Below are 13,181 nucleotides of genomic sequence, written 5' to 3'. Positions count from 1 at the left end.
CTTTGTCTGCAGAGTGAGGCTGCCTGGTTGAGGAACGGCTCCTACCTTCTAGATCAGCTCTCGGAGCTCTCGTGGGACATAAGGTACCCAGCTAGATGTGGCCAGGTCACCTTCCCACCAGCTAGCAAAGCACCTGGTATTGCTGACACCCATCTGCCCGTTGCAGCCTGAGCCCCCAGGCCTCTCACATGAAGGCCTGTGCTGGAGGTGGTAGCCTGGGGGAAAGTGTGATTGGGGTCTGCCCACTTCCTTTGTTCTGCTGTGGCCAGGGCCTCTCGCTGGCTCAGAGGGTCCCTTCCCATCTGGGTGTCATCCTCAGTGCTCACGTGATGGAGTGTCACAGGAGCTGTGAGTCCCAAGTGCATGCATGTTGTGATGTTCTCTCATGCATTCCAGTAGGGGGGCTCCCATTATTATTATTTTGAGATGGATTTTTTCTCTGTTGCCAGGCTGGAGTGCAGTGGTCCGATCTAGGCTCACTGCAACCTCCGCCTCCTGGGTTGAAGCAATTTTCCTGCCTCAGCCTCCTGAGAACTTGGGACTACAGGCGCCTGCCACCACACCCAGCTAATTTTTGTATTTTTAGTAGAGATGGGGTTTCATCATGTTGGCCAGGATGGTCTTGATCTCTTGACGTCGTATCTGCCTGCCTCAGCCTCCCAAAGTGCTGGGATTACAGGCGTGAGCCACCGCGCCTGGCCATGATTCTCTGGGTGGAGGAACTGGGGCACTGGGAGTGTGAAAACCTTGCCTGGGTGGTGGAGCCAACTTAGGATCCAGGTCTGACTTCCCACCCCTTTCCCTTTGCCTTGACAGACACTAATTCACAGAGTTGAACTTGGAACAATTTATTCTCCATCACTGTGGAACATTCTCAGTGAACTTACTGGCATTAAAGGGGCGGGGGGTGATGGAAGAAAATGGGGTTAAAGAATAAGAACAGCTTTTGCTTTTTACAGCTAGGCAGCCACAGCAGAGGCTGCCAGACTGTGAGGGCAGAGTACGGGGTTGTAGCCCGGTTCTGGCTGCCTGTAGGGTCTCTGCAGGTGGGAGAGGGCATGGGAGCTGGGAGGCAGGCAGCCTGGCCTTGTGCCCTGCAGGAGGGGCCTCCTGGGAGTTTGTGGTATCCTGTCTTGCCTTTGGCTTGTAATGAAAACACTCATCATTGGGAGTGAGGTCAGGTGTGGGGTCCGTTGCTAGATCACATGGGGTCTGGAGAGCAGAGGTCTGTGGCCCCAGTCTTGGCAGCCTGTGGCCATGGCCAGACTGTCTTTTGCCTGGTATAAGGCTTGATGCAAAGAGACCCTTGCCCATCCTTGGTGGCATGGCAGAGGGGGGTGAGCCACAGGGGAAGCTGGGAGACTTGACCAAAGGCCAGGCGCCCTGCTGTGCTGCCTGAGCCTGAGGTGCAGTGGGGCCGGAGGTGGTGATTTCTCTGTTCTTCCCACAGAGCAGGCAGCAGGACACATCCTGGAGACAAGGTGGGGGAGAGAGCAGGTGCCCAGGTCAGGGCTGATCACAGCAGTTACAAAAGTTTCCTGTGAAGATGGGGCTGCAGGATGGTGCTGGCAAAGAAACAGGACCCAGGAAGACCAGGCATGTCCTGTCATTGGAGTGGGTCTCGGCAAGGGGCAAGCAGCTGTCCCCAGCTCTTGGTGGTGATCAGCAACCGAGGCCTCTGCTCCACGCTACACAGGACAGCGTTTCCAGGGGTTTCCTGTATTCTGTCTAGATTCATAAAGGTCAAAGGCCTTGAGAGTCTATGTGTGCCTATCTTAGGTAAAGAAGAGAAAGAGAAAGCCAATTCTCATTGTTACCCCCTTTCAAAAAGTTCATTAAGAGCCAGGCATGGCATTTCACCCGTCGTGCTATCCCTGCCCATCTCTTAGAGGACCAGACCCCATTATCCCAAGCTGTTGTCGTGTGTTAGGTACAGATTTGTGTCTGCATCCTTGCTTTAAAGGCATACATCTGTGGCTGAGCTCTAACAGGGTCTGAGGGTCCCTGCCTCTGGAAGCCCCCTGCTAGTGGAAACGCAGGGAGAGCAAAGGGACAGCAGGGCCCAGGGTCCATGGCAAGTCAGCCCGCCCCCGCCCACTCCTGGGATCCCACTACCTGGGTGTCTACAGTTGGTCCAGAGGAGGTACCAGGGCCTCCCTGGCTGCCTCTGACTCTAGAGTGTCCCCTAGGGCTCTGGGTCTGCCTCCTGGGAGTTGGGCCTGGGTGTTCTGCCTCTCAGCGCAGAGCTTCATGTGTTGCTTCCTCCAAGTTCCTGATCCAGCAGCATCTTCAGGGACCTGAGCCCCACCACCACCAGGCCCCTTGCTGGCAGGCAGCTCAAGCTGGGCTGTCCTGTTCCGAAAGGCCCTGAGCTGCTGGAGAAGCTGGCTCTTCCCGGTATAGCTCCTGTGACACGAGACCAAACTCAGCCCTGTGGGGGCCGCACCTCCCAGCACTCAACACTGAAACAGGACAAAAGCAGGTGGGCCCAGTTCCCATTTCAAAGTAAGAATGCCATTCAGGTGGCCAGTCACCGCTGCCACTGCTGGGACCCAGTGGACATGGGTGAGATGATGGAAGCTGTGCCGCCCCCCTGCCCTATGTGGTAGGTACAGCAGGACCTCACCACAGGCGGTAAATGTGCCAGGTGGAGGGCTTCCTGCAGGAAGCAGAGGGGATATCTGCAGGTGGCGGGAGGCCCCTTGGTGGTTACCGTAGCCCCAGGGAGGAAGCAGATGCCCCCTCTGTGTCTCCCATAGCTGCCATCTCCTCTTCCTCCTCCTCCTCGCTATCAGAGGAGCTGTGGGGGAGAGAAATGGGTTTCCGGATGTGCTCACTCCACCCAACATTCCAACTCCTGTTGGGGCTTGAGGCACTCGGGCTTCCCTGGTGACCCAATACAAGAGGGCAATGGACACACTGGAGGCCGGCGGATGTCCTGCCAGGAGGTGAGGGCAGGTGTGGGCGATGCCCTCCAGCTTAATGTGTTGGGCTCAAGCCCAGCTTGAGGGGGTGTGCCCCGTGCCCCTCTTCCCTCCCTCCCTCCAGGGACCCAGGGGGACTCTACGCCAGGCCCAGTTCACCCATGCTAAAAGCACTTCTCAATTGAGCAACGATCCAAAGCATTTTGAAATCCCTGGTCCTTCCCAGTGGGATCCACCAGCTTTGTGAGGTCAACAGGCAACTTTGCAAAGTTGAGGCTGTCATGGGGTAGTCACTGCCCTCCAGACCTTTCTGGGAAGAGATGGCCTGGTGGCTCCGTCTGCCGCAGGTCAATGAAGATGGTGGGGGGCTCCGTGTTAAGCCTCATGGGCTCGGCCAGCTGTGGGCCTGGCACGGCCTGGGAGCCTGGCTTCCTGGAAGCACATCTGAGATGAGAGAAGCAGGCACTGTGGAGTCATTTGTCTGTGATGACTCTGTTTGTCCAGTCACAGTGCTCATGGCTGCCACCCAGTGAGTGCCCACTCTCTGCCAATGGGCACATCAAACATATTTGCTCTTTTACTCTTCAGAACAGCCCTCAAGATTTAGGCCAGCACTGGCCAACAGAACTTCCCTGATGATGGAGATGCTCTTTATCTGTGGTAAGTACAGCCATTTGCCACAAATGGCTAAGTTTACATTTAAGCCAATTATAATCAAATGAATAAAAAATTTATCAGTCACACTCGCCATGTTAGGTGTTTAACAGCCACACATGGCCAATGGCTGTCATGGTTAACAATGCAGGTCTCGCCATTTCTTTTTGCTTTTTTTTTTTGAGGGGGAGCCTTGCTCTGTTGCCCAGGCTGGACTGCAGTGGTGAGACCTTGGTCACTGCAACCTCCGCCTCCTGGGTTCTAGCAATTCTCTCGCCTTACCCTCCTGAGCAACTGGGATTACAGGCATGCACCACCAAGCCCAGATTATTTTTATGTATTTTTAGTAGAGATGGGATTTCAGCATGTTGGCCAGGCTGGTCTCGACCTCCTGACCTCAGGCAATCCGCTCACCTTGGTCTCCCAAAGTGCTGGGATTATAGGTGTGAGCCACCATGCCTAGCCATCTCTGTTAGGTACTTTTAGTTTCCAGGCACAGAAATCCACTGCTGCTCAGGTGAAAAGGGATTCACTGGCTCTCAGATTCCTAAAGTGTGCTACAACCAAACTGTGGGGAGAGCAGGCATATCGCAGGGCCTTGCAGGACCCTGGGGCTCTGCGTCCACTTCTGCCTCTCCCAGCTTCACTGTAGCTTGCCTTTCTCCCTGTGGGGAGCGACTGCCTGATCAGATGTTTGAGGGTGACTGAGAAAAAGCACATCGAGCACCCCACCCGTAGTAGGCCCAGTCAGTGCTGCCAAATCATGGGGCTCTTCTAAAGGACCACAGGAGCCGTGCCTGGCTATGAGTCCCACCTGTTTCGGGCCTTTGCTGCCTCGGTGTCCTGGGGGGTGTTGGCAGGCATCTTCTGGGCACAAGCAGAGGCCCCAGACTGCGTGGTGCACAGGAGGGCCAGCTGTTCCATGAGCCTGTCGTGAGCGCTTGGCAACGTGTGGTCTGAGGACGGCCAAAGGAGGCTGATTACTGGGGACTGGGCCCCGAGTGTGGCTTACAGCAGCTCGAGCCTCAGGATCCCTGGGGTCTCTGCATGTGAACAGACCTCAGGCTCCTCCACTGCCCCTGCCCAGCCCTCTCACTACTCAACCCCTCTGAGGACTCCACCTCTGACTCAGCAGAGCTGGCAGGGGTGGAATCTTTACGAGCAGGGCCTGTGGCACATGAGCTTTGTGAAGCAGGAGTGATGTATTTTTAAAAGTTTATCCCACTTCCTCATGCCCAGGTCCCACTTGTCACAGGTGATCATAATGAATAGTTCTGTGTGCTGATGTAAAAAAAGAAAAATAGGATCATCCTCTATAGGTTTTTTCAACTTTTTTCACTTTGTATATTACATCCTTCTACATTAACCTATAGAGATCCCCTCATTGAGCTGCAGCGTATTCTGTGCTAGAATGATCTAGCTGGACTCCTACTGAATATGGGTTGCTTCCAGCTTTTCAGATTTTTTTTTTTTTTGAGACGGAGTCTGGCTCTGTCGTCAGGCTGGAGTGTAGTGGCGCATTCTCTGCTCACTGCAACCTCTGCCTCCCTGGTTCAAGTGATTCTCCTGCCTCAGTCTCCCGAGTAGCTGGGATTATAGCATGTGCCACCACGCCCAGCTAATTTTTGTATTTTTAGTAGAGACAGGGCTTCACCATGTTGGCCAGGATGGTCTCAAACTCCTGACCTCATGATCCACCTGCCTCAGCCTCCCAAAGTGCTGGGATTCCAGGCATGAGCTACCATGCCCGGCCAGCATTTCAGATTTTTAAACAACACTGCAGCAAACATCATTGAACACATGTCTTTACCTACTAGAGTAAGAATGTAGGACAAATTTTCCAAGCGAGACAGCTTGATCAAAGGGTATGTGCCTTTAAAATAGAGAATACAGGCTGGGCATGGTGGCACACAGCTATAATCCCAGCACTTCGGGGGACTGAGGTGGGTGGATCACCTGAATTCGGGAGTTCAAAGACCAGCCTGACCAACATGGAGAAACCCCATCTCTACTAAACATACAAAATTAGCAGGGCAAGGTGGCCCATGCCTGTAATCCCAACTACTCGGGAGGCTGAGGCAGGAGAATTGCTTGAACCCAGGAGGCAGACATTGCAGTGAGCCCAGATTGCACCACTGCAGTAGAGCCTGGGCAACAAGAGTGAAACTCCATCTCAAAAAGAAAAAAAGGAATACATTCTGCCCCACTCTCCTCCACAAAGGGAGTGCCAATCACTCACAGGCGCACACACAAACACACGCTCTCCATAAGGGTCGACCTCTCTACCTCCTGCCATAAATGGTGTGAATTATAAACAAAATGATATTTAAGACAACTCAGGGGCTGTCAGTCACAGGGGAGTCTTTGCCTTGGGACAAGAGGAGAGGCGGAAGCTCCACACCTGCCCTGGCTCCTCTGCCTCAGACCCACCTCCCCTCGCCTTTGCGGCCCCAGTGGGTGGGGAGGGGTTAGAGAGCTTTTGTTTTACTTGCAGACTTCCCAGAGCAAAGCCAAGAGTGTAGTGACAGTGGTGACATCCTTTGCCTTCCTTTTTAAATGGAGAGGCCAGGGGAAGCAGGAGCGTGCTTAGGAGCTGACTGTGCACAGAAGGTGGGGCTGAGGAAGAGGAGGGGGAAGGCAGGAAGGCCCAGTGAGGTGGGGAGGAGGAAGTATGGGTCCTGGGGTAGGGATGTGTGTCAGCAGGTCTCTTCTTTGTCCCTGGACCTGGCCCATGCCTAGCACATAGCAGGTGGTCACATATGTTGAATGAATGAAGTCTTTCAAGGACTGGCAGCATGAGTGTTCAGGGCTAGGCCTTCAGGGAAGACACCTGTGGGCTGCAAGGCTGTGCCTGAGGGTCCCAGGGAGGAGCTGCTTGTGGGGGTTCACTTGGGCTCTAGTGTTCAAGGTCAGACCTTGAACTTGGCAGCGGTCAGCTGCCCACCACGCAGTTCCAGGTGCACGATTTCCCTGGTTGTCTTCTTGCCCCGCCAGACTCTGAAGGATGTCATCCAAATCCCACGCTTCAAGTTGCTGAAATCATTAAAACCAGTGATTATGTGAATGCTGAGGGGTCCCAGAGGCACAAATACCTGCTTCACAGCTGCTGAAACCCATGGAGATGGTCATTGGATGTTGGGGGTAGAAATCAGGAATGAAATGCATGACAGAGTTTGCAAATGGCTTCACCTTACCTTTTGATTACAGATTAAACACCTCCATTAAGGTGGCGCCTGCACTTTCCCACCTCCTTCCTATGCTTTTTTTGGGGATCAGTACTTTTGTTTCTTGCACAGGACATTGTTTGACCTGAAGGAAACCCAGTGTTGTTGTTTAGTTTAGTTTTGTTTTTGAGACAGAGTCTCACTCTGTCACCCAGGCTGGAGTGCAGTGATGTGATCTCGGCTCACTGCAACCTCTGTCTCCCAGTTACAGGCGTGTACCACCACATCTGGCTAACTTTTTTTTTTTTTTGTATTTTTAGTATTTTTGTGTATATATATATATTTTTTTGTATTTTTAGTAGAGATTTTACCATGTTGGTCAGGCTGGTCTCAAAGAAACTCCTGACCTCAGGTGATCCCCCAGCCTCGGCCTCCCAAAGTGGGCTGAGGGCCAGCTCAGCTCAAAGTGCTGGGATTACAGGCATGAGCCACCACGCCCAGCCTATTTTTTGTATTTTTAGTAGAGACAGGGTTTGACCATGTTGGCCAGGTTGGTCTTGAATGCCTGACTGCAAGTGATCCATCCTCCTTGGCCTCCCAAAGTGCTGGGATTACAGGCGTGAGCCACTATGCCCAGCCAAATCCTGTGTTAAGAAAAACTATTTATGTTCACCGGGCATGGTGGCTCATGCCTGTAATCCCAGCACTTTGAGAGGCCCAGGTGGGCAGATCACGAGGTCAGGAGTTAGAGACCAGCCTGGCCAACATGGTAAAATCCCGTCTCTACTAAAAATACAAAAATTAGCTGGGCATGGTGGTACGTGTCTGTAATCCTAGCTACTAGGGAGGCTGAGGCAGGAGAATCACTTGAACCTGGGAGGTGGAGGTTGCAGTTAGCTGAGATCATGCCACTGCACTCTCATTTAGGTGACAGAGTATGTCTGAAAAAAAAAAAAGAAGAAGAAAAACTATTTGGGTTCATACAGGTTCAGAATATTTGGAGATTAAAAAGTTTTGTTAAGAATCAAGTTGTGGCCGGGCGCGGTGGCTCAAGCCTGTAATCTCAGCACTTTGGGAGGCCGAGGCGGGTGGATCACGAGGTCAAGAGATCGAGACCATCCTGGTCAACATGGTGAAACCCCGTCTCTACTAAAACTACAAAACATTAGCTGGGCATGGTGGCACGTGCCTGTAGTCCCAGCTACTCAGGAGGCTGAGGCAGGAGAATTGCCTGAACCCAGGAGGCGGAGGTTGCGGTGAGCCGAGATCGCGCCATTGCACTCCAGCCGGGGTAACAAGAGAAAAACCCCGTCTCAAAAAAAAAAAAAAAAAAAAAAAAGAATCAAGTTGTTCCAGGCAGGAGCTAAAACTGGAAGGCGTGGCAGTGAGTGACTGGGGGCAGAGTGAGTGAGAGGAGGAGGGAGGAAATTAATCAAGAATTCATGCTTATCATATGACTTTTCAACTCTCTCCAGCCCTCTAACTGGAGAAAAACACGTTTTTAGGTGAGCAGAAAGAACAGTTGATTTAAACGGTAATGAAGATGACTTCTGTGTATACCTGGTACCAGTTTTCTCTAAGCTGTTAAGAAAAATTATCCAAAATTTGTAAAACCAAGAGGTGTGATGGTTACTTTTCTGTTTAGTAGACAAGATAACTCCTCTAGGACACTGAATGTAGCAAGCATATCTCCTCATTCCTCTCTTTTTCCCCAGTGTTTTACAAAATCCCAATTTCTTTTTTTTTTTTTTTAGATGGAGTTTCACTTTGTCACCCAAATTGGAGTGCAGTGGTGTGATCTTGGCTCACTGCAAATTCCATCTCCCGGGTTCAAGGGATTCTCCTGCCTCAGCCTCCCTAGTAGCTAGGATTACAGACACGTACCACCATGCCCAGCTAATTTTTGTATTTTTAGTAGAGACGGGATTTTACCACGTTGGCCAGGCTGGTCTCAAACTCCTGATCTCAGGTGATCCTCCTGCCTTGGCTTCCCAAAGTGCTGGGATTACAGGCATGAGCCACCATGCCCAGCAAAATTCCCAATTTCTCATGATCTCATTAAGCCAGCACTGTCATCCTGCTGGTTCCCTCATTAATGCACTAAATACAGCTTTTTACCAGGTGTTCACTAGTTTATGAGAATGAGAGGGCTTTCATATTTTGAGATCAGGCTTGGACAGAACCGGTTTCTATATTTTAGATATGGCTATATATGTATTTATAAAAATGCTTGGGAGTAGAATTCCTTTTCTCTCTCTCCTTTTTTTTTTTCCTGCTTTTATTTTATTTTTATTGCATTTTAGGTTTGGGGGTACATGTGAAGAACATGCAAGATTGTTGCATAGGTTCACACATGGCAGTGTGATTTGCTGCCTTCCTCCTCTTCTCTCTCTTTTTTTGAGACAGAGTTTTCCTCTCTCACTAGGCTGGAGTGCAGTGGTGCAATCTTGGCTCACTGCAACCTCCATCTCCCAGGTTCAAGCAATTCTCCTGCCTCAGCCTCCCAAGTAGCTGGGACTACAGGCATGTGCCACCAAGCCTGGCTAATTTTTTTGTATCTTTAGTAGAGATGGGGTTTCACCATGTTGGCTAGGGTGGTCTTTATCTCCTGACCTCGTGCTCTGCCCGCCTTGGCTTCCCGAAGTGCTGGGATTACAGGTGTGAGCCACTGCACCCGGCCCCTTTTCTCTCTTTAAATTTATATATTATTTCTTTTTTTTTAGAGATGAGGATCTTGCTGTGCTGGTCTCAAACTTCTAGATTCTCCCCTTGGCCTCCCAAAGTGCTGGGATTACAGGTGTGAGCTGCTGTACCTGGCCTTCTTTTCTCTCTTTAAAGAAGGCAGGCCCTGCTTGTTCTGTGTTCTTGTTAACCCTTCCCAGGATGTGCTCTGCTGGGACTGCCCCAATCCCCTGCTAAGTCAGGTACACAGAATGGTGGATCATGGGCCTAAGGTCCTAGTGGGCAGCCCTCAAGCTGCTTCTAGCCCCAGCCCATGGGGACAGTGGCCATGCCACAGGTGACAGGCCTGAGGAACAGCCAGGCATGGGGAGGCACCTACCTGAAACGAGAGCACTGGTGGTCCCTCCCGAGGCTCTGCGAGGGGTATTCTGGGCCTGGGAGCTGATTCCATAGCAGGGCAGGGCGCCTCCTTCACCTGGCCTTGATCACTGCTGGCCGGGCTGCAGGCATCCCAGGTGACTTTCTGGAGGATGTCCCTCTCTATCATCTTCCTTCTCTCCCGTCGGAGGGCCCGGCGGTTCACAGATTCTCGTGAGGCAGTGCTGGGGGGCTCTGCCTTCAGGTCTCCTTCATGGCAGGAGAGAGTGGCTTCGGCCTGTGTGTCCCATGGAGGACCCTGGGATCCTCTGATGTTGAAATACAGGCTTCCAAGGTCACCTTCCAGCCACCTGGGTGTCTGCTTGGCCATCCCAAGAAGAGAGATGACCTCACAAGAGCATTCAAAAGGCCTGCCAGGGTCTTTTCCTTCCTGAGAGGACACATCCTTTGTCCTTGCGTTCTGCGTGCTCCCAGGTTCTGTGGCAAATTCCGCAGGCACCGGAACTGGCTGCCAAGAATACAGGTGTGTTCAGTTAGCATCCTCAAAAACATGCTCCAGGGAATTTTTTTAATAGTAAAATATGTACATAATTTTATTTTTTTTTTCTTTTTGAGATGGAGTTTCGCTCTTGTTACCCAGGCTGGAGTGCAATGGCATGATCTCGGCTCACCGCAACCTCCGCCTCCTGGGTTCAGGCAATTCTCCTGCCTCAGCCTCCTGAGTAGCTGGGATTACAGGCACACGCCACCATGCCCAGCTAATTTTTTGTAATTTTAGTAGAGACGGGGTTTCACCATGTTGACCAGGATGGTCTCGATCTCTTGACCTCGTGATCCACCCACCTCGGCCTCCCAAAGTGCTGGGATTACAGGCTTGAGCCACCGCGCCCGGCCAATTTTTTTTTCTTTTTAAGACGGGGGTTTCACCATGTTGGCCAGGCTGGTCTTGAACTCCTGACCTCAGGTGATCTGCCCGCCTCGGCCTCCCAAAGTGCTGAGATTACAGGCGTGAGCCACCGTGCCCGGCCAATTTTTTTTTTTTTTTGAGGTGAAGTCTTGCTCTGTCGCCCAGACTGGAGTGCAGTGGTGTGATCACAGTTCACTGCAGCTTCAACTTCCCTGGCTCAGGCGATCTTCCAACCTCAGCCTCCCAAGTAGCTAGGATGACAGATACATACTACCACACCCAGTTATTTATTTATTTATTTTTAAAGATGGGTTTCACCATGATGGCCAGGCTGGTCTTGAACTCCTGACCTCAGGTGATCCACCCACCTCAGCCTCCCAAAGTGCTAGGATTACAGGCGTGAGCCACTGTGCCTGGCCCACACCCAGTTATTTTTTTTTTTCCCTCTTATGAGGTTTCATTTTTTAAAATATTTTGTAGTCACAGAGTCTCTGCAAAATAATTTTTTTTTTTTTGAGATGCAGTTTCGCTCTTGTTGCCCAGGCTAGGGTGCAATGGCACAGTCTTGGCTTACCTCAACCTTCGCCTCCCGGGTTCAAGCAATTCTCCTACCTCAGCCTCCCAAGTAGCTGGGATTACAGGCAATGTGCTACCACACTCGGCTAATTTTGTATTTTTAGTAGAGACGAGTTTCTCCATGTTGGTCAGGATGGTCTCAAACTACTGACCACAGGTGATCTGCCCACCTCAGCCTCCCAAAGCTCTGGGATTACAGGTATGAGCCACCGCACCCAGCTGCAAAATAATTTTTTTTTTTTGCAAAATGTTTAAGTGTATACTTCACTAAAAATACAAAAATTAGCCAGTGTGGTGGCTCATATGTAATCCCAGCTACTCAAGAGGCTGAAGAGGGAGGATCGCTTCAGCCCAAGAGGCTGCGTTGAGCCAAGAGGGCACCACTGTACTTCAGCCTGGGTGACAGAGCAAGACCCTGTCTCAAAAAAAAAAAGGACAGTTGGAAAGCTACTGTAAAACATGAGTTGGCTAGAGACACCACAACTGAGGCATCCCACTATTTAAATACAAGGCTAGAGTGGAATGTATTGTTACAGCAATGGGACAGTATTTAAATGATCAATAATGACAATGTTGGGGCTGAGAAATTGATACCCCAGGCTGGAGTACAAGCCAACCTTCCACCTCAGCCTCCTGTGTAGCTGGGACCACAGGCATGCCACTGCACCCAGCTAATTTTTCAGAGCCCAGATTACCGAAAAAAAAAAAAAAAAAAAAAAGAGAATCATCCGGAAGAGTTCCTGAAGTAACTGATTGTAGAAATGAGGAAGCAAAATTAAATCACACGGAAATTGTTCTACCTGAACCCGACCTGGGGATCTCTTGCGTGGAGATGTTTCAGAGCTAGTTCTAGGCGTGGCCGGGCTGATGGGGGATTTCCTTTAAGGTGGTGAGTGGGGGCATGTCCTGGTTCTGTGAGATGATCTGGTTCAGTGCCCGTGTATCCCATTCAGTTGGTTAATGATTCTCAGCAGAACACTTGAGAGAAGTGAAGCTGGACCTAGTCCCCTCCCCCATTTTCTAAGTGGGTTAGAGCCTCTACACTGTTTTCTTTCTTCCCCTTTCCTTCTTTTCTTTCCCTTTTCCTTTCTTTCCTTCCTTCCCTTTTCTTTCTCTGTTTTTCTTTGTTTCTGACAGAGTCTCACTCTGTCACCCAGGCTGGAGTACAGTGGCCCAGTCTCCACTCACTGCATCCTCTGTCTCCCAGGTTCAAGCGATTCTTCTGCCTTAGCCTCCTGAGTAGCTGGGATTACAGGTGTATGCCACCAAGCCCAGCTAATTTTTTGGGTATTTTCAGTAGAGATGGGGTTTGACCATGTTGGCCAGGCTGGTCTCAAACTCCTGACCTCAGGTGTTCCACCTCCCTCTGCCTCCCAAAGTGCTGGAATCACAGGTGTGAGTCACTATGCCTGGCCTTCTACACTTTTCATTGGAAACAGGACAATGAACCACAACCTCATCAACATGAGCGGAACAGGTGGTCAGTCAGGGTCTGCCCAGATGAAAGCTAATGGATAGGCTCTATTTATAAACGCAGCAATTAATTTTAAGCATCAAGCCATTAACTTTGTTTATGAGACTGAGTCTTGCTCTTGTTGCCCAGGTGGGAGAGCAGTGGTGTAATCTTGGCTCACTGAAACCTCCGCCTCTGGGTTCAAGTGATTCTCCTGCCTCAGCCTCCCACGTAGCTGGGATTACAGGTGGATGCCACCATGCCTGGCTAATTTTGTATTTTTATTTTATTTTATTTTTTAATTTTTTTATTTTTTATTTATTTATTTATTTTTTTTGAGACGGAGTTTCGCTCTTGTTACCCAGGCTGGAGTGCAATGGCGCGATCTCGGCTCACCGCAACCTCCGCCTCCCGGGTTCAGGCAATTCTCCTGCCCCAGCCTG

The 13,181-nt window shown here is 50.9% G+C and overlaps 1 protein-coding gene across 2 annotated transcripts in view; it reads right to left on the bottom strand.

The window, feature by feature from the left end:
• Nucleotides 1-926: 926 nt before the first annotated feature.
• Nucleotides 927-13,181, bottom strand: part of CUNH16orf71 (chromosome unknown C16orf71 homolog) — a 17,898-nt gene continuing 5,643 nt past the window's right edge. For both annotated transcript variants that reach the window (XM_032258022.1, XM_032258021.1), the window contains 6 exons: nucleotides 9,804-10,310; nucleotides 6,494-6,611; nucleotides 4,393-4,534; nucleotides 3,231-3,368; nucleotides 2,714-2,800; nucleotides 927-2,406 (listed from right to left, as the gene is read on the bottom strand). In XM_032258022.1, coding sequence (XP_032113913.1) covers nucleotides 2,124-2,406; nucleotides 2,714-2,800; nucleotides 3,231-3,368; nucleotides 4,393-4,534; nucleotides 6,494-6,611; nucleotides 9,804-10,310 — 1,275 coding nt within the window. In that variant the 3' untranslated portion in view covers nucleotides 927-2,123. The remainder of the gene's footprint in view (nucleotides 2,407-2,713; nucleotides 2,801-3,230; nucleotides 3,369-4,392; nucleotides 4,535-6,493; nucleotides 6,612-9,803; nucleotides 10,311-13,181) is intronic.

The sequence above is a fragment of the Sapajus apella genome, unplaced genomic scaffold, assembly GCF_009761245.1.
Source record: "Sapajus apella isolate SASKATOON/1434 unplaced genomic scaffold, GSC_monkey_1.0 scaffold99, whole genome shotgun sequence".
Lineage (NCBI taxonomy): Eukaryota > Metazoa > Chordata > Mammalia > Primates > Cebidae > Sapajus > Sapajus apella.
Note: the sequence above shows the minus strand (reverse complement) of the source record. Positions and strands in the feature narration are given on the sequence as shown.